This window comes from Natator depressus, chromosome 3, assembly GCF_965152275.1.
Source record: "Natator depressus isolate rNatDep1 chromosome 3, rNatDep2.hap1, whole genome shotgun sequence".
NCBI lineage: Eukaryota > Metazoa > Chordata > Testudines > Cheloniidae > Natator > Natator depressus.
In genome coordinates this window covers 101,671,582-101,688,119 of record NC_134236.1, presented here as the reverse complement: position 1 = coordinate 101,688,119, position 16,538 = coordinate 101,671,582, and the positions used below count along the sequence as shown (strand labels likewise).

The following is a 16,538-nucleotide window of genomic DNA, read 5'->3' as shown; positions in this document are numbered from 1 at the left end:
TGACTATGCTTATCACCATGCTGATAGACTGCAGCCTTCAATTTAATTATCTGGAAGGCCTCCTCCGATAGCCATGGTCGGCAAGCTGGATGCCTACAGGCAATCGTCTGCTCAGCAGACTGGTTGAGGGTAGAAGTGAACAGGGACCAGGCAACCTCCATGTCATCTGGCAGACTAGTTAGAACTGAGAATCTGTTGCTGATGCCAGTACAAAACCTGTTGGCTAACCCTGTAACACAGAGTGTGTCGATGTCAAACGTCTTCATCATCGCAGAGGGTTTACCTGCTCTTTGGAGCATCATCATATGGGGGACCACTAGATGGTGACCTGTGTTTGCCACGCATTCCACACCACCATATACTTGACACGCAATAGGCATCTCTTCGCCTCCTACAACGATGTGGTCCAACTCCTTCCAAGTGATGCCATCACGAGAGATCCATGACATCTGGTGTATGTGTCACTGCTTGCACCATGACCCAAGAATGGAAAGATTCTGGGGGGCACAGAATGTAAGCAAGTGGCGAGAGTTATCACTCAGTGTGCCTGAACCATAATGACCAATGACCTATTCAAATCCAGTTCGCAGGGAGCCAGTAACTACATTTAGGTCACCCAGGATAACGAGATTATCATATGGAGGGACTGTACATACTAGATGTTCCAATTAATCACAGAAATGATCTTTAACTGAGTCAGATTCCTCTGTCGGCGCATAGACTAGTATGAAAGTGATGTTACTGTGCCGATGTTTAAGATGTGCCATAAGTAAATGAGGAGACATGGGTGTCCAAGTTGTCAGGGAGGACTTGGCCTTGCCTCGCCTCGCAGTCGCAGGGCTACCCCATATAAATGATTGGGGCTGCCAGAATACAGACGTAATCTTCCATCTCGTGACATCCGTAATCTATCAGCCTTGCTTCTTAGTCCTGCGACTGATATACCAAGACGGTCCATTTCACGTTAGACAGTGACCTGATGACCGTGCTTGTGAAGAGTTCCAACATTCCAAGTTGCAATTTTGGTGGACTGCCAGAGATCCCAGATACAATTGGATGCATTGTCACAATGTACTGCAGACGAGCCTGCTGACATCAGAGGACGCACGTCCCCAGGGGGGCTTTGACACAAACCTGTCATGTTTGCACTGAGGGGAGATGGCACCGACAAGGCATCTACAGCTGAAAATAAGGCAGGGGCTTTAACCCTGGTGCTGAGTACTAGATTATTCATGGTCAACAAACAAGAGCGAACGATTATCCAGGGAAATACCTCCTCCCACTGGGATGAGACTGAGGCGCAGTAACATGACCCTTTTCCTGGTCTACCAATACTGGCTTCACACTGTGTGACCTGAGCCGTTGAGTCTCTCAGTGACTTCCTTCACCTCAGGTAGCTAGGTGGCCTGCATCTTCACAACCTGTGTTAGCCATCATTTTCAGGGTTCATGTTAGATCTGTCCACCTTCGCATAATACCCAACGTGATATTTTGGACAAGCCTTCATCACTGATGGCATAGCTCCAACAAGCAACCCCCAACTTCAGATGTTACACCCCCCTCCACCACCATGAGGTACAGGTCGGACTTGGGGCGGGGGGAGTCTTCTCTAAACTACAGTCTCAATCTTGTTAGCCTTTTGGTATCTTGTGACACAATTAAGGTGGGCCCCATCCTGTGCAGGGCAAGTGTGCATTCCTTCCTCGGGGAGTAGGGGCAGGTGCATGAGCCCCACATGCCTATTTACCCCAACTCAAGTCTGCACATCTGGGCTTAGCTGTGGGGTAGAGTGGCCCAATGGTCAGAGTCTATGCACACACCCTGCTCATTCAGGGTAGTACAGCCTAGCAGCTGGAGTCCATGAAACATCCCTACTATCAGGGCAGTGTGGTCCAATGGCCAGAGTACATGGGGGCCGCTGGCAGGAGGGCTGGTGGCCCAGATAGGGGGTCCCAGGCCCACCCAACTCCACTGGGCCCTGACCCAGGATCCTAGTATCAGTGGAACAACCAGCTAACTGCTCAGTAGGGAGTCCCACCAAAACACACCGAGCTTATCTTGGTGGGAGATACCACTGCGACACTGCCCCTAGGTAACTTCCTACCACAGTCTCAGGCGTTGTAGTCCAGGAGGCTTTGGGACCTCTTAGTTCCCCAGCACTGGCCGCTCCCTGGGGCTCCATGGGCTGCTGGGGTCTGAGGCGAGGGTCCCCATCTCCACTCCCCTCTGGCACAGGCTAGAGGCCATCCTTAGCAGGCACTCCTAGCACACAAACTTCCCCCCAAGCATCTCCTCCTGACCGAGCTGGGCTGCTCTCTTTTATACTGGTACAGCTGGAGCATGCCCAGTAGGGAGAAGGGGGTGTGGTTTCCTCAGCCCACAATGTGGCATTAGCTCCTTCCCATCCAGTGCGGGGCAAGTGCACCCCGTCACATACCTCTAATAATATATCTCGTCTCCAATCCCCCTGTACTTTTGCTATATCCTTTTGGAGATGAGGTGACAGAACTGAACACAGAACTCCAGGCAAGAGCATCACATTGATTTATGTAAAGGCATTATCACTTTTTCAGTATTATTTTTAATCCTATTCCTTATGTATTCTAACATTATGTTTGCTTGTTGATTGAGCAAAGGTTTCCATTACATTGTCTACTTGTATACCCTGGTCTTTTTCCTGAATAAAATTAACTTAGAACCCGGTAATGTGCATGATTAGTTCCAGTTATTACTTCCAGTATGCATTATCATGCATTTTTCACCATTGAACTGTGGTCTGCCACAAGCATGAAATCAAGACCCTGCAAATAATCTCATGAACCTCTGCAGCCTCAAACGTTTATCAATTTTCTCTCTCTAACGGGGTGTATTTGGTCAGCATCTGAAAGCCAGCTGGAACAGTATGCTATGTGCTTCTAGTAGATTGTAAACTATTTGGGGCAAAGAGGGTCTTTTATTTTATATATGTACAGTACCCAGCACAATGGGGCCCAAATTCTGATGCTGCGCGCTGGGATGAAGGCACTGTTCCCTTCACCCTACCTGTGAAAACCCTTCTATACACATATCTAGTTAAGCACTGGAATAAATTGCTTAGGGACATTGTGGAATCTCTATCATGGGAGGTTTTTAAGAACAGATTAGACAAACACCTGTCAGGGAAATACTTAGCCCTGCCTTGAGTGCAGGGGACTGGACTAGAAGACCTCTCGAGGTCCCTTCCAGTCCTATGATTCTATATCTGTTTTCCACCAAAACTGTTCTTTGCTATCTCCTCTCCAAAGGGAAGTGGCCCAATATTTCAATTTGAAAATCCGTTCATGTTAGCTGTATCTTTGTAGTCATATCCCAAGACCTTTCGTTAATAATCTGAAAGTCAAAGTATGTTCACTGAAACCTTCAATAAGGTTTGCAAAACTTATAAGAGAACTGAGGACAAGTTTTTCATAAACCTTGATGGAGTTTCATAAAGAACCATTTCCTTCCCCATGTGTATTAGAAAAGTTCTCTAAAAAGTGGGTAGGTTGGGTGTGGGAGGTGTTAAACACTGTGGTACAAGCCAAGCTCAGCTCTGAGAATTTCCATGTATTCATTCAAATTCTAAACTCTGTGTGAAACTCAGAAGGTGCAACCACAAAAAGGCTCCTTGAAACTTTTAACACTTTAGCATAGATTTAAAGAACACACAAGATGAAACCTTTTAGTTTCCCATGGCTCTGCCAATGCATCTTTACCAGCTCTAACATTTCTGGCATTGTATTTTTAAAATAAGCAAGCAAAGATTACAAATTTGTTGTCACGTATTTTCATGGAAAATATTGCTGTTTATTTTCAAGACTTAAGTGTTGACTGACTTGGAGTTTTGCACTCATGATTTTTTTCCTTCAAATCCTCAGATTCTATTCATTATTTATTCAAAATGTAATGACTGAAGAAATCAAGATTTGTAACAGATTCAGAGATAAAACCCTAGGGGTCAAGGTTATGCACAGACAGTGTGGGTGGGTAACAGGCAGAAAGCTAATGTTGTTTATGGTTAAGGCTATGACTCTTTCACAGAGGTCACAGAAGTCATGGATTCCGTGACTTTCTGTGACCTCCATGATTTCTGCAGCTGCTGGCTCAGGGGCTGCCCGAACCGGACAGCCCCAGAGCCAGCAGCAGCAGTTTGGGTGTGTGGGAGGGGGCTACGGCCAATGGGTTGAGGAAGGGGCACGTCCCTGCAGCTCCTAGGCGGAGAAGGGGCCAGAGGAAGGCTCCACGCTGCATGCTGCTCATGCCTGCGGGCCCCTCCCCCGCAGCTCCCATTGGCTGCGATTCGCAGCCAATGGGAGCTGCGGCAGCTGGTGCTTGTGGCAGGAGCAGCGCAGAGAGCCTCCTGACCCCTCCGCTGCCTAGGAGCTGCAGGGACGTGGAGCCGGGTAGGGAGCCCCTGCTAGCCCAGCCAACCCTTTCCCCCCAGCAACAGGGAGGGTCCTGGGCCACACTGCCTGGCCCCCACCCCCAGCGGGGTGCCCTGGGCCAGTTCCCCCAGCACCTACAACACCCCCAGAGTGCACCCCCCCAAAGCACCCACAGCCCCCTGCCCAAGTTTTAGTCACGGGTATTTTTAGTAAAAGTCACGGACAGGTCATGGACTGTGAATTTTTGTTTACTGCCTGTCCGTGACTTTTACTACAAATAGCCGTGACTAAAAGGTAGCCTTATTTATGGTGCCATCATCCACCCTAGCGGGTGTGCAGCAACAAGTGGGCCTGTTGTTGAGACCTGGTCTTCAAACCCAAGTGGAAGAGCTAGCCCAGAAAGGGGGTGGTGCATTCGGCAGCTACTTAATCTGTGACATTGTGCCTCGCTGTGCCATCCTGCTGGGGGAGTCTTGCTCCACATCACCTTGTACCCCTGGATCCTTTGCACTGGGACAAAGTAGCCCAAGGGTGATGATAATCAGCTCCACTCCACAGCCAGGAACTTTGCTGTAGAAGATGTAGCCCAGGCTGTACTGCAGGACTGTGCTCTAGACTCTTAGCTGCAGCATCCCTGCTGAGAAAGAGATGGCTGAGTAGTTAAAGGGGTAAGAGATCCCGAGCAATGAGGATCCAATCCTCCTAGGATCCCTTATGATGATGCCTATCTGTGGCAGGGGTGGTGAGCTGTATGGACCTGTGGTGCTCCAGCAAATTCATGGCCCGGCTCCACCAATGTTCGGGGCCAGGTCTCTCCCCTGGCCCTGCCTGGCACCCACGTGTGCCCCCTCCCCCGAGCATTCCTGCCAGGCCTGGGCAGCAGGCAGCTGCCCCTTGCAGCTCCACACTGCGCTCCCTTGCCAGCTGCTGCCAGCTACAAGGGAGCAGCGCTGGGGGCACGCTGAGGCGGCTGCTGCGCCTGTGGAGGGAGGAGGCGCATAGCAGCCCCCCGCCCTGGCAGGCAACTCTGAGTCCACTCTGAGGGAGGTGGGGGGCTTATCCTGGCTGGACATTCTGACCAGCAGCCTGGGGGGGCTTGAGTGAGTGTTGTGCCGGGGAGGAGGGGGCAGTGAGAGCCCTCCCCCCGGAGCTCACTACTGCCAGCAGGGAGAGGGCTGGGAGGATTCCTCCTGTCTGGCCCCCGTCCCCAGCCCCGGGGCAGCCTGCCTGCTGCACCCCAGACTCCTCATCCCCAGCCCCACACCCTCTCCTGCACCCCAAACCTCTATCCCAGCCCAGAGCCCGCAGCCAACCCCCCTCCCAGAGCCCACACCCAGCACCCCAACCCCTTGTCCCAGGCCAGAGCCTGCACCCAGCACCCAAACTCCCTCCCAGAGCCCACATCCCTCCCGCAGTCAAACTTCCACCCAGAGCCTGCACCCCTAACCCCCTCCTGCACCCCTAACCCCCTCCCAGAGCCCGCACCCCCTCCTGCACCCCTAACCCCCTCCCAGAGCCCGCACCCCCTGCCCCAGCCCAGAGCTTGCACCCAGCACCCAAACTTCCTCCCTGAGCCTTAGGCAGGTGTGGTCGGGGGGAGGGACTTGGACCCGCTCTGGGCACCACCAAAAATTACACAAACCTGCCGCTCCAGCCTGTGGGGACGGGGAGGCACCTGCTTCCCCATTATGGAGCCGCCCTACGCTGGCCACAGGCTCCAGCAGCTGCACCCACAGCTCAGCCCGGTACGGGGCGGAAGGCAGCTGCTTTCGTCGCCACTCCTCGCGATCGGGCCAAGCAGAGGGGGCGGGGCCGGCGTCCCCAGCCCCGCCTCTTTTCCCGGGGACTTCTGCCGCAGCCGCGGGAGCGGCCGGTCAGCTGAGAGGCGGCAGCGGCGGCAGTGCGGGGTCCGGAGCCCAGCTGTGCTGGGGGGGGGCCCTGGGAGGCAGAGGCGCTGGGGCCTGGTAAGAGGCGCCTCGGGCGCAGCGGGACTCGCTTTTCCCTGTGGGGGTCTCGGGTGGGCGCTGCCCTGTTCCCAGCTGCTCTGCGGCAAGGGGGGCCGCCGGGGCCGCCCTGCCCGCCGGGCGAGCCCCCGGGACTGCCCGCGGGAGAGGGAGGGGCCGTGCTGAGGCGGCGCCCGCGGGAAGGGGTTAGTTCCGCATTCCCGGGGCCCTCAGCCCAGTTGCTGCAGTTCTGTGCGCCCTGCCTCTCCCCGCAGCCGGCTGGAGAGCGGGCAGCCCTCCCTCTGCTGGCGGCCCCGGGAGCGTGGAGCGGGACAACCCCAGCCCTCCACCTCTTGGCCTATTTTCCGCGCGCCGGGAGTGGCCCATGGCCGGAACGCGCCGTGCACGCCGAGCGTGTTGGACGAGCGACGCGTTCGGGTGCGGGCAGTGCTTGTGAAGTGCAGACGCCTGTGTGCGCAGGTGTGCCTCCTACTTCCAGAGAGACAGGCTTAGTACATGCAAAAAGAAAAGGAGTACTTGTGGCACCTTAGAGACTAACCAGTTTATTTGAACATAAGCTTTCATGAGCTACAGCTCACTTCATCGGATGCATGCCAAGCCAAAGCACCCCACCCCCGGCCCCTTCTGTCTTGCGAGGGTAAAGAATTGGGGCGTTCCTGTCTTCTGCCTGCGCAAGGAGCTTCATTGGAATCTCATATGAGTTCAGTGCTACCCCAAAGCTGCTACTTCTCTGCTTGACTGAGGAACTTCTGCCTAAATCTTGCCCTGCTCTCCTGCTGCCTGGCTTCCTGCTATAGTTTTAACCAACACACACATCCTTGTAGGTATCCCTTTTTAGGGGTTGCCTACACAAACAGTTTTCAGCAAGCTGGAGCATAAAGCTGTCTTGCAGTAGCCTACTGTGCACCAACTGCCTATGCGGGCACGAAAGGGTTCATTGTGTGCTTTAATCTGCTTCCATTTCAAAGTGGGATAGAGCAAAGTGTAGAACTGAGTTTTTAGTATGCAGCAGCAGGGTCCACATTGTGCACAGTAAGCTAGCATGGTGTGGGTTTACACCCCAGTTATCTGCACTTATTTTGAAGCAAAGTCCTTTCCCCTTTTTCCCCTACTTCCCCTTCACCCTCTTAAAAGCAGGCATTGTAGTGTTCTTGGGAAGTTGCTGGACTCTCTGTGTGGAGGAAGTTAGCATGTGAAAGCCTGAGGAAGAGAATCCTTCATCTTGTGCTCATTATCACATTCAAGATTTGTGTTGTTAACCATATATATTTTTGTATAAATAAGCTAATGTGCTCAAAGTCTGCTTGGCCTGTTATCACAAATTATCCTATGTGACATGTTGCAGGTAGCTATGTTCCTACAGAGAGATGTGGGTCTCGAATACATTCATAGATTCCAATGCCAGAAGCACACAGTTGTTTTTCAACCAGACAGAAACACAGGCCATACAATTTCCCCCAAATAATTCCTAGAACATATCTTTTAAATTAGAAAAACAGCCAATCTTAACTTTAAAATTTTCAGTGATGAAAAATCCACCATGGCCCCTTGGTAAACTGTTTCAATGGTAATTACTCTCACTGTTAAAAAACTATGCCTTATTTCCTGTCTGAATTTGTCTAGGTTCAACTTCCATTGGATCATGTTGTTTTCTTTGCTTGATTGAAGAGCCCATCATTAAATACTTGTTTCCCCATGTAGGTATTTACAGACTGTAACCAGGTCACCCCTTAACCTACTCTTTATCAACCTAAATAGATTAAATTCTGTAAATGGAGTCATAAAGTGTGCTGAGGGTATACTCTTTCCTTAATACTATGTCTTCAAAGTAATGGTTTTGTTCTTCTGTTACTTTGGGTTGTTTGCCCCAAAGTTTATAAACTTTCCTCTTGAAGAAGCTAGTGTCACATTTTATTTAAATAGCTTACTTTTGGGACAGTTTTCTGCTGAATTGTTCTTTATTTATATTGTAGTAGTTTCCAGAGGCCCCATGGGGGCCCAGTTGTTTTAGGTGCTGTACAATTAGCACAATTTTTGGTGAATTTTAATACAGATGATATTCAGTGGTCCTTGTTAGTGCCTAATTCCTTACATGCATGAGTCCTGTTGTTTCAGTCCTGGGCTGTTTCTGAGTAAAACATATTAAAGGAGATGGAAATATTATAATTAAGGCTACAATTTAGTCACAGGTATTTTTAGTAAAAGTCATGGTCAGGTCATGGACAATAAACAAAAATTCATGGCATGTGACCTGTTCATGACTTACATTATAAATACCCCTGATTAAATTAAAAGCCGCACCGGCTCCTGCTCACTTGGTCCTGGGGACTCTCTGAGTAGTGGCTGGTGCAGCTGGCCCCAGGGCCGCTCCAGCAGCGGCCGGTGCAAGTGGCGTTATTGGAAAACCTGGCAACAGGCTGCAGAGCTGCTCCAGCAGGAGCTGGTGTGGCTGTCCCCAGAGCCAGCTGCTTGGGGGACCCTAGGTTCAGCCACACTGGTGGCTGCAAAAGTCATGGAATGTCACAGAATCCGTGACCTCCATGACAAACTTAGAGTCCTAATTAAAACACACATACCCATAAAATTATAACTTATTTTACTTAATTAGGACTGTGCAAATATGACCTTGGCTGAAAAATTTGCGCACCTCTTTGCTACAGTACGAGAAAAGAAAAATTGACAGTATCTAGAAACAAAAGTTAAACGTGACTGGTTTTATTGTCCACTCTGAAATGCAAATAAGTAAACTCAAAGTGTGTGTGTTGTTTTGTGTTTTGTTTTTTTATGGGAAAACCTCAGAGCAAATGTTCATTAAATGGATATGTTCATTAGTTACCAGGATAAGTGTACAAACAGTGCAAAATATTCAACACACTGAGCAATTGAGCTGCAATGTATATATCTGGACAAGGATTACTGACACGATTCACAATTGCATTAGTTGTTGAAGGAGAACAAAGTTTCTGAGCCTGGTATTATCTAAACAAATGCTGCTAGTAAAAATAATCAATTCTTAAATACCCTAAACTAAAACTGAAAGTAAGTTAGTCTGAAACAATTTAGTGAGGCTTTCCCTAAATGCACAAAATGGAAACCATATCCTTCCATAAAAAATTTTGTTTCCCCTCATGTTTTACATGTTTAGCTATTTCCAATAAACAGTTACTTCCATGACTTACATTGAGGACAGGTGGGGTTTTACATGTTAGCAGAACTAACTTTTTAATCTGAGGAGGAGCTCTTAGAAACAGAGCTTATTATACTTTATTATAGTATTTCTTAGAGGCCCTAATTGTGATCAGGGCCCAACTACGCTAGATGGTGTACACATATGTACAGACATTATCTGCCTCAAAATGAGTACAGGATAAGAAATCTGATACTGCAAGATAAACTGCAGGTTCTTATTGCATCATATTTTTGCCCCACCCTTTCTTGGTCTTCACTGTCAACTATGACAGGTTTCAAAGTAACAGCCGTGTTAGTCTCTATTCGCAAAAAGAAAAGGAGTACTTGTGGCACCTTAGAGACTAACCAATTTATTTGAGCATGAGCTTTCATGAGCTACAGCTCACTTCACCAGCTTTACTGGCTCTTTGTTTTCTTCTTCCACTCCATTTTTGTACCTTTTTCCATGCTCTCTCTGATCTCCTGATCCTATTTAGCCAGGCCTCCAATCAGTTTCTTTTTATTCAAATCTATCCTAAAGACTCCGTTGTTCTGTGAGGCTTGCAAATGCTAACCCAGTCAAATGTCTCCTCCATTCTGTGTGACATCAAAAGAAGAGAAAAGTTGGAAGGAAGGGTGGGGGAAGAAAATCAAATAATGATAAGCGCAGTATTTATTTTTTGTTAAGAACAGTGCTTATGAATAAAATCACCAGTACTTAATAAATATTACATGACCCATGTGACTGATTCCAATTCCATCCTGATGTAAACAGAGTTAATTCCGGAGAAGACTCCTACTAAATCAGTTAACCTATTGCACAGTCTGATAACGAGCAAATTTAGCTTTTTAAATCTTCATACATTCAGTTGGGTGTTGAAGTTAAGAGTGTCATTTTTTTTCTTCTTTGTATGTCTGGTATATCTTATAAACTTTAAATTGAATTACCTGAGTGTCTTGATCCTTAGGACCTTTTAAAAACATATATCCTGTTTGTGTATTTTAATTTGAATTGAAAGGAAACAAAAACATTGCAAACTCTCCTACCATGTTAACTTGATAACTGGGTCAATTTATTTCACTAAAATAGTATCTCTAGACTTTGCGAAGAAGGTCAAAGGGTTCCCAGATATTGACTATCTCAGGGACCTGCCTGTAGGATAATTGCCATCTTTTTATGTATGACTGACGCTGTAGTATTTTGAGAATGTATTGGAGAATTAAACAGGCTGACTTATTTTATTCACTTTGCTCTCATGCTGCAATAATGATGGGCAAAAGGTGAGGTTTTCAGCATCTTTAAAACTTACTTTCTTCTCGGATGTCTCAGAACTTAGTTCTTCTGTATCCAAAAGCTGATTGTAGAAAGGGGTTTGGTTTTTAACCTTTTAAAGGGGAAAAAATAACAATTTTGTTTACATACATACTCTGGGTTGAGAACTCCCCCACTGGAAAAAAATACTGATCTCTAATAAGGTGAAATGTTTACTCATAACTGCTTGTTGCTAAATATTAGGAGTCAATTGTGAGGATGTCTGACTCCTAGACCTAGGGAATGTTTTTGTAGTACGATGTAGTATACTGCTCTCATCCCTTCACTTACTTTTTTTAGGCTCATCCTAACAAGAATTTATGTATTCTTTTAAAAAATAACAAACAAAAAAAAAAACCTATTCCAAAGTGACCGCTAAAGTCGGTAACAGGTGCTGGGCTGGTATGGATGTACCTGTCGGTTCATAGATATGGTTCCCATTTAAACCACTGCAGATTCAAGAACCTCTTGATTGCCTTTTATTTTAATATATCAAAATATTATACAGACAATAGTGAAACCTGTATGAATGAGGAGGATTGAGTAATACTTTGTTGAATTACCGTGAGTATAGCAAGACAATAGTCTTTCTACAGCTAAGGTTGCAACATAGGGTTGCCAACTCTGACTGAAGCTATTCCGGGAGGTTCCTCCCCCCCCCCCCCCAAAACAAACAAACAAACCAATAAAACATGATGTAATGTAATTTTCTTAAAATATCCTATTAAAATCTCTTGGATTGCTTTCAGTAGTTACTGGGAGATCGATGCTGATGCCGATTCTGGGCCGAGCCTGGAGGGTTGGCAACCCTATTGCAACAGGTTTCATTTTGAGCCAAATTTTCCTGTAAATATTTTGTGCACCTGTTTAAAAAATGGTTACTGAAAGTGAGAACTTGTTTTGGAAATTTGAAGAAAGTTGAGCAAAATACTTTTTCCAGCTAAAGAAACTTTAAAAAAATAACATTTCTTTGAAAAATGGTCAGATTGCTTGTGGTGGAGCTGATACTATTCAGTGTAAAGGTGGTAGAACCTTACTCAGCAAGGAGTCCCACTGACTTCTCTAGAGCTACTTATTGAGTAAAACTCTGATCCTGTAAGACTCAGATATGCTTAACTTTAAGCATGTGACTATTTCTATTGAATTCAATGACTGCTCGTATGTTTAAAATTGTATGCGGATAAATTTTTTGCAAGGTCAGGACCTAAATTGAAAAGGAGTACTTGTTGCACCTTACAGACTAACAAATTTATCTGAGCATAAGCTTTTGTGAGCTACAGCTCACTTCATCGGATGCATGCAGTAGAAAATACAGTGGGGAGATTTTTATATACACAGAGAGCATGAAACAATGGGTGTTACTATACACACTGTAACAAGAGTGATCAGGTAAGGTGAGCTATTACCAGCAGGAGGGGAGACAAATGTTTTGTAGTGATGATCAAGGTGGGCCATTTCCAGCAGTTGACAAGGACCTAAATTGTCACTTAAACTGTAAGGGCCTTGGTAAATAGTTCTGATTGTCATACATAGGCTAGTTTTCAAGAAGACCCTTCTGCTATATAGTCGAAAGTAGCAAACCACTAAACAAGGCATGAGACTCAATAATTGAAACTGATTTGCTTTTGGGGGAAAATATTTTTGTTGTCAAAGCTGAAATCTAAAACTTGATCTGTGCTTCTCCCATCAGTGCCTGTCATAGTGAGCTTTCAAATGTGGATATTTTCTATTTAAATGTGGAGTCCTGTGCAACATGTAAGGGAAGGAAGTCCAGGCACAAGGCAGTTTTTTAGCATGTAAGTCCTAACAAGAACCAATGGCTGGAAGCTGAAGCCAGACAAATTCAAGTTAGAAATAAGGTGCACCTTTTTAACAGGGATGGTGGTTAACCATTGGAACAAACTACCAAGGGAAGTGGTAGGGTCTCTCCATCTCTTGATGTCTTCAAATCAAGACTGAATGCCTTTCGGGAAGGTATGCTTTGGTAAAACACAAGTTATTGAACTCAGTACAGGGGTAAATGTACGAAAATATGTATCCCGAAGATAAGGCTGGTAGGCAGAGGAGACAGATCTCTCTCAGGTGCTGACCCCAGTGTGTAGAACTAAGGACTATTGCAAACATTGCTACATTCTGGTTTGAATGGAAAGTGCCCTTTTCCAACCTTGTCTTCTCAAAGAACAATATACAACACATTAACTTAATCGCTTCAGAGTAACAGCCATGTTAGTCTGTATTCGCAAAAAGAAAAGGAGTACTTGTGGCGCCTTAGAGACTAACCAATTTATTTGAGCATAAGCTTTCGTGAGCTACAGCTCACTTCATCGGATGCATACTGTGGAAAGTGTAGAGATCTTTTTATACACACAAAGCATGAAAAAATACCTCCCCCCACCCCACTCTCCTGCTGGTAATAGCTTATGTAAAATGATCACTCTCGTTATAATGTGTATGATGATCAAGTTGGGCCATTTCCAGCACAAATCCAGGTTTTCTCACCCCCCCCCCCACACACAAACCCACTCTCCTGCTGGTAATAGAGAGTGTGTTTGTGTGTGTGTGTGTGGGGGGGGTGAGAATGGCCCAACTTGATTATCATACACATTATAACGAGAGTGATCATTTTAGATAAGCTATTACCAGCAGGAGAGTGGGGTGGGGGGAGGTATTTTTTTCATGCTTTGTGTGTATAAAAAGATCTCTACACTTTCCACAGTATGCATCTGATGAAATGAGCTGCAGCTCACAAAAGCTTATGCTCAAATAAATTGGTTAGTCTCTAAGGTCCCACAAGTACTCCTTTTCTTTATTCACTTCAAAAAGTTATGCAGGCAACAAGTTCAAAACATATTTAGTTTCAGCTTGATCTTGCTGAAGTTGTATTTAAGGGACGTGTGTGAGAGAGAGTTTTGCGGGGAGGGGAGTATTGTGGATGGTCATACATTGGAAGTGAAAGGGTGTTTGCTGTAGAGATGAGGTATCTGAATGAGTATTGGTATTGTGATATTAAAGTGGTAAGGTATAAGACTTCAACTTGAACGTATGTAAATGTTACTTTAAACCGGTACATTTCTTGACTTCTTGTTAGCGGGTGAAATACTGGCCTCAAAGTCAATAGCAAAATTCCCATTGACTTTAGTGGGGCCAGGATTTCACGCATTGTGTTCGCAGGCAGACTTGAGCAACCCAGATTAAACAAGTTGAGATGGTACTGAATGGAGAAGCACTTAGAGGTGGTGGTTGTGGTGTTGGCTTTTTCTGGATCTATTCTCGTCCTTGTTTATCAGTCACAAGCTCTAAGAATTAGACTTGGGTTTGCTGGGGAATGTATTTGTCTATATTTAATTATAGTCCAGCAGCCTCCTTTTCAGACAAGGCTGGAGAGCATTTTGTTTTCTCTTGCTTCTTATAAACTAAAGCACAGGCCATAAAGCTTCCATTTTCATCCAGCCTTGCAGTTTCTGTCGTATGCTCCTTTGGGGTATTTCTTGAGGAATTTGTGATATTGACTGAGAGGTGGTAGTTTTTGAATGGCCCTCTGAAGGTTGTCAGTTTCAGCTGACAGTCTAGAGCAGAACTGCCAGAATCTACTAGCTTTGTCTACTGAGGAGAATACTTTTGCAACAGTTGGTCTTAACGCAGTTGGGGCATTACTGTATTTAAGATGCTTCCCCAATGTGGTAAATATTGTTTATATCGCCTCTAAATTGTCCATCAAAAGCATGCTCACTGTTGTGTGTGTTTGGGGCTACTAGGTGCTATGATAGCACAATCATTGTGCTAGGCACAATGTAAACACACACAAAAGCTGGTGCCTGCCCCAAATAGCTTACACAATCTAAGTGGTGGTGGTGTGAGAATCTTCTCAGTCACACGTACTTAGCTAAGATGTCATTCCCATATATTGCCACCTCATTTATTTACGATTACATTTCCAATCTTGATTGGAAACCTAGCTTTTCTTCCTTGCCTTCACTGCTAATCTCTCTTAACGTATGTACAAGTGTATGGGGAGCCAGTCTGTATGAAAAGTGCATTGTAATAAAATAACCATTTAACCTGTTCTCACATTGTGCTGACCTGTATCCTTTATTTATACTAATGTAATCAGGCTTCTCTTGCTGCCTTACAAAATTGAGTAAAGATGAAGAAACTTTCATTAGCTGTTCTTACCAGCATCTGACATTGCTCTCAAAGTTTGAGCAGGGCCACCACTTTTAAAGATCTGATTTTCAATGTGTCTCCAACTGGGCATCCATTTCTGAAAACTGAGACCAAAAGCTCTTAAAACAGAATGATTGTGTGTATGTACACTGTGAGAAATGCATTTAGCCTATCATTCAGTAACCTACTTGTCACTAATGAAAAATTCACCTGTATTTGTAGTCTTACAAACTGAATTGTTGAGTATTTCCTTGAGGTCCCCAAACTGGGTGGTGTGGAGGCATGTTGTGGGGGGGCCCAGGAGCAGAGGGGAGTGTATCCCACAGTTTAGGGACCTGTGCTCTATATAATGTTTCTCTGTAGTTTCAGTTATGCTTTAAGGGCTCCAAACAGCAATTAGGACCCTGTTGTACAAGCCACTGTACAGTCACCTAGGTTATCAGGCCACTAGGGAAAGCAGTTTACACTCGTAGAAGATTTTATGTATGTTTATGCTGTGTAGCGAAGATTGTCTTGTAAAAGATTCATGTAAGGCTTGTTTTGATGAGATACTTTTTCAAAATTATTGTAACTAAAAATTCAAGTAGTATCCCTAGGTTGCACAAAAACATCTCCATTTTGAGCAGTAGTGTCATTTACACTGGGTAAAATGGCCTGTCCGAGCACTAAAAGGAAAATCAGATAAGACTACAAGAATTAGAATCTCTTGAGAGAAAAGCCTAAAAAATAATGTTCATCGCCTTAATAAGCATGTTATGGACAAGTAGTCAGAAGACCATAGTTAAAGTTGCAACAGAGACTTCAGTTTTCCCGGGGAGTAAAGTGTGAATATTTCTAATGTATTCATTTTCTTGAATTTCTAATGTAGTTTTTCTGGATAGAGTTTCTGGTTTTTGTTTGTTTGTTTTTTTTTTTTTCCCAATTTGAGGGTTTCCTTATTTGTATGGGTAGGAAAAACCTTATATTAAACTTGACATATTTGACCTAATTGTTCTCATAGGAAGCTGTTTCTGTGATTTGCTGATTCATAGATTACAAGCCCAGATATGACCATTGTGATCATCTAGTCTGATCTTCTAATTGACAGTCATAGTCACAAAATCTCAGGCCTATATCATGTAACAGGCTCTGAAATGGTTTCACATCCTTACTTTAGTTTGAGAAATCATTCTCTAAAATGCCCTTTTCAAAACAGACTTACTTGGTAAAGGCCAAATAGGATTGTATGGTGGAGTTTTTCAGTCTGTGTGTGCTCTAACCTGATAAAATGCATTATGGACTTGCAGAATTACCAGTGTATAACTACTTCCTTTTTATTTTTAGGTGCCTTCACTTGATGAAATTCTGACCTTCTCACACCTTTGATCTTCTTAGTGGACAGTCTATTCAGCCATGTCGAACAGTACAGGCATTGATGGGGATCCAACCCAGCTAGCTCAACATATAACTTCTAATATCCGGAAGATCACCCAGTGCAGTAAGTTGAATGAATTAATACATGTTCTTTTAAACTAATCTATTGAAAAT

General features: G+C 45.2%; 1 protein-coding gene across 2 annotated transcripts in view; it reads left to right on the top strand.

Moving 5' to 3' along the window:
- Window positions 1-6,211: 6,211 nt before the first annotated feature.
- Window positions 6,212-16,538, top strand: part of STX7 (syntaxin 7) — a 51,242-nt gene continuing 40,915 nt past the window's right edge. Inside the window, exons 1-2 of one of the 2 annotated variants that reach the window (XM_074948448.1) lie at window positions 6,212-6,367; window positions 16,335-16,488. In XM_074948448.1, coding sequence (XP_074804549.1) covers window positions 16,404-16,488 — 85 coding nt within the window. In that variant the 5' untranslated portion in view covers window positions 6,212-6,367; window positions 16,335-16,403. Of the gene's footprint in view, window positions 6,368-8,014; window positions 8,065-16,334; window positions 16,489-16,538 lie in introns of those variants that run through there. The other variant, XM_074948449.1, reaches the window with a different exon arrangement.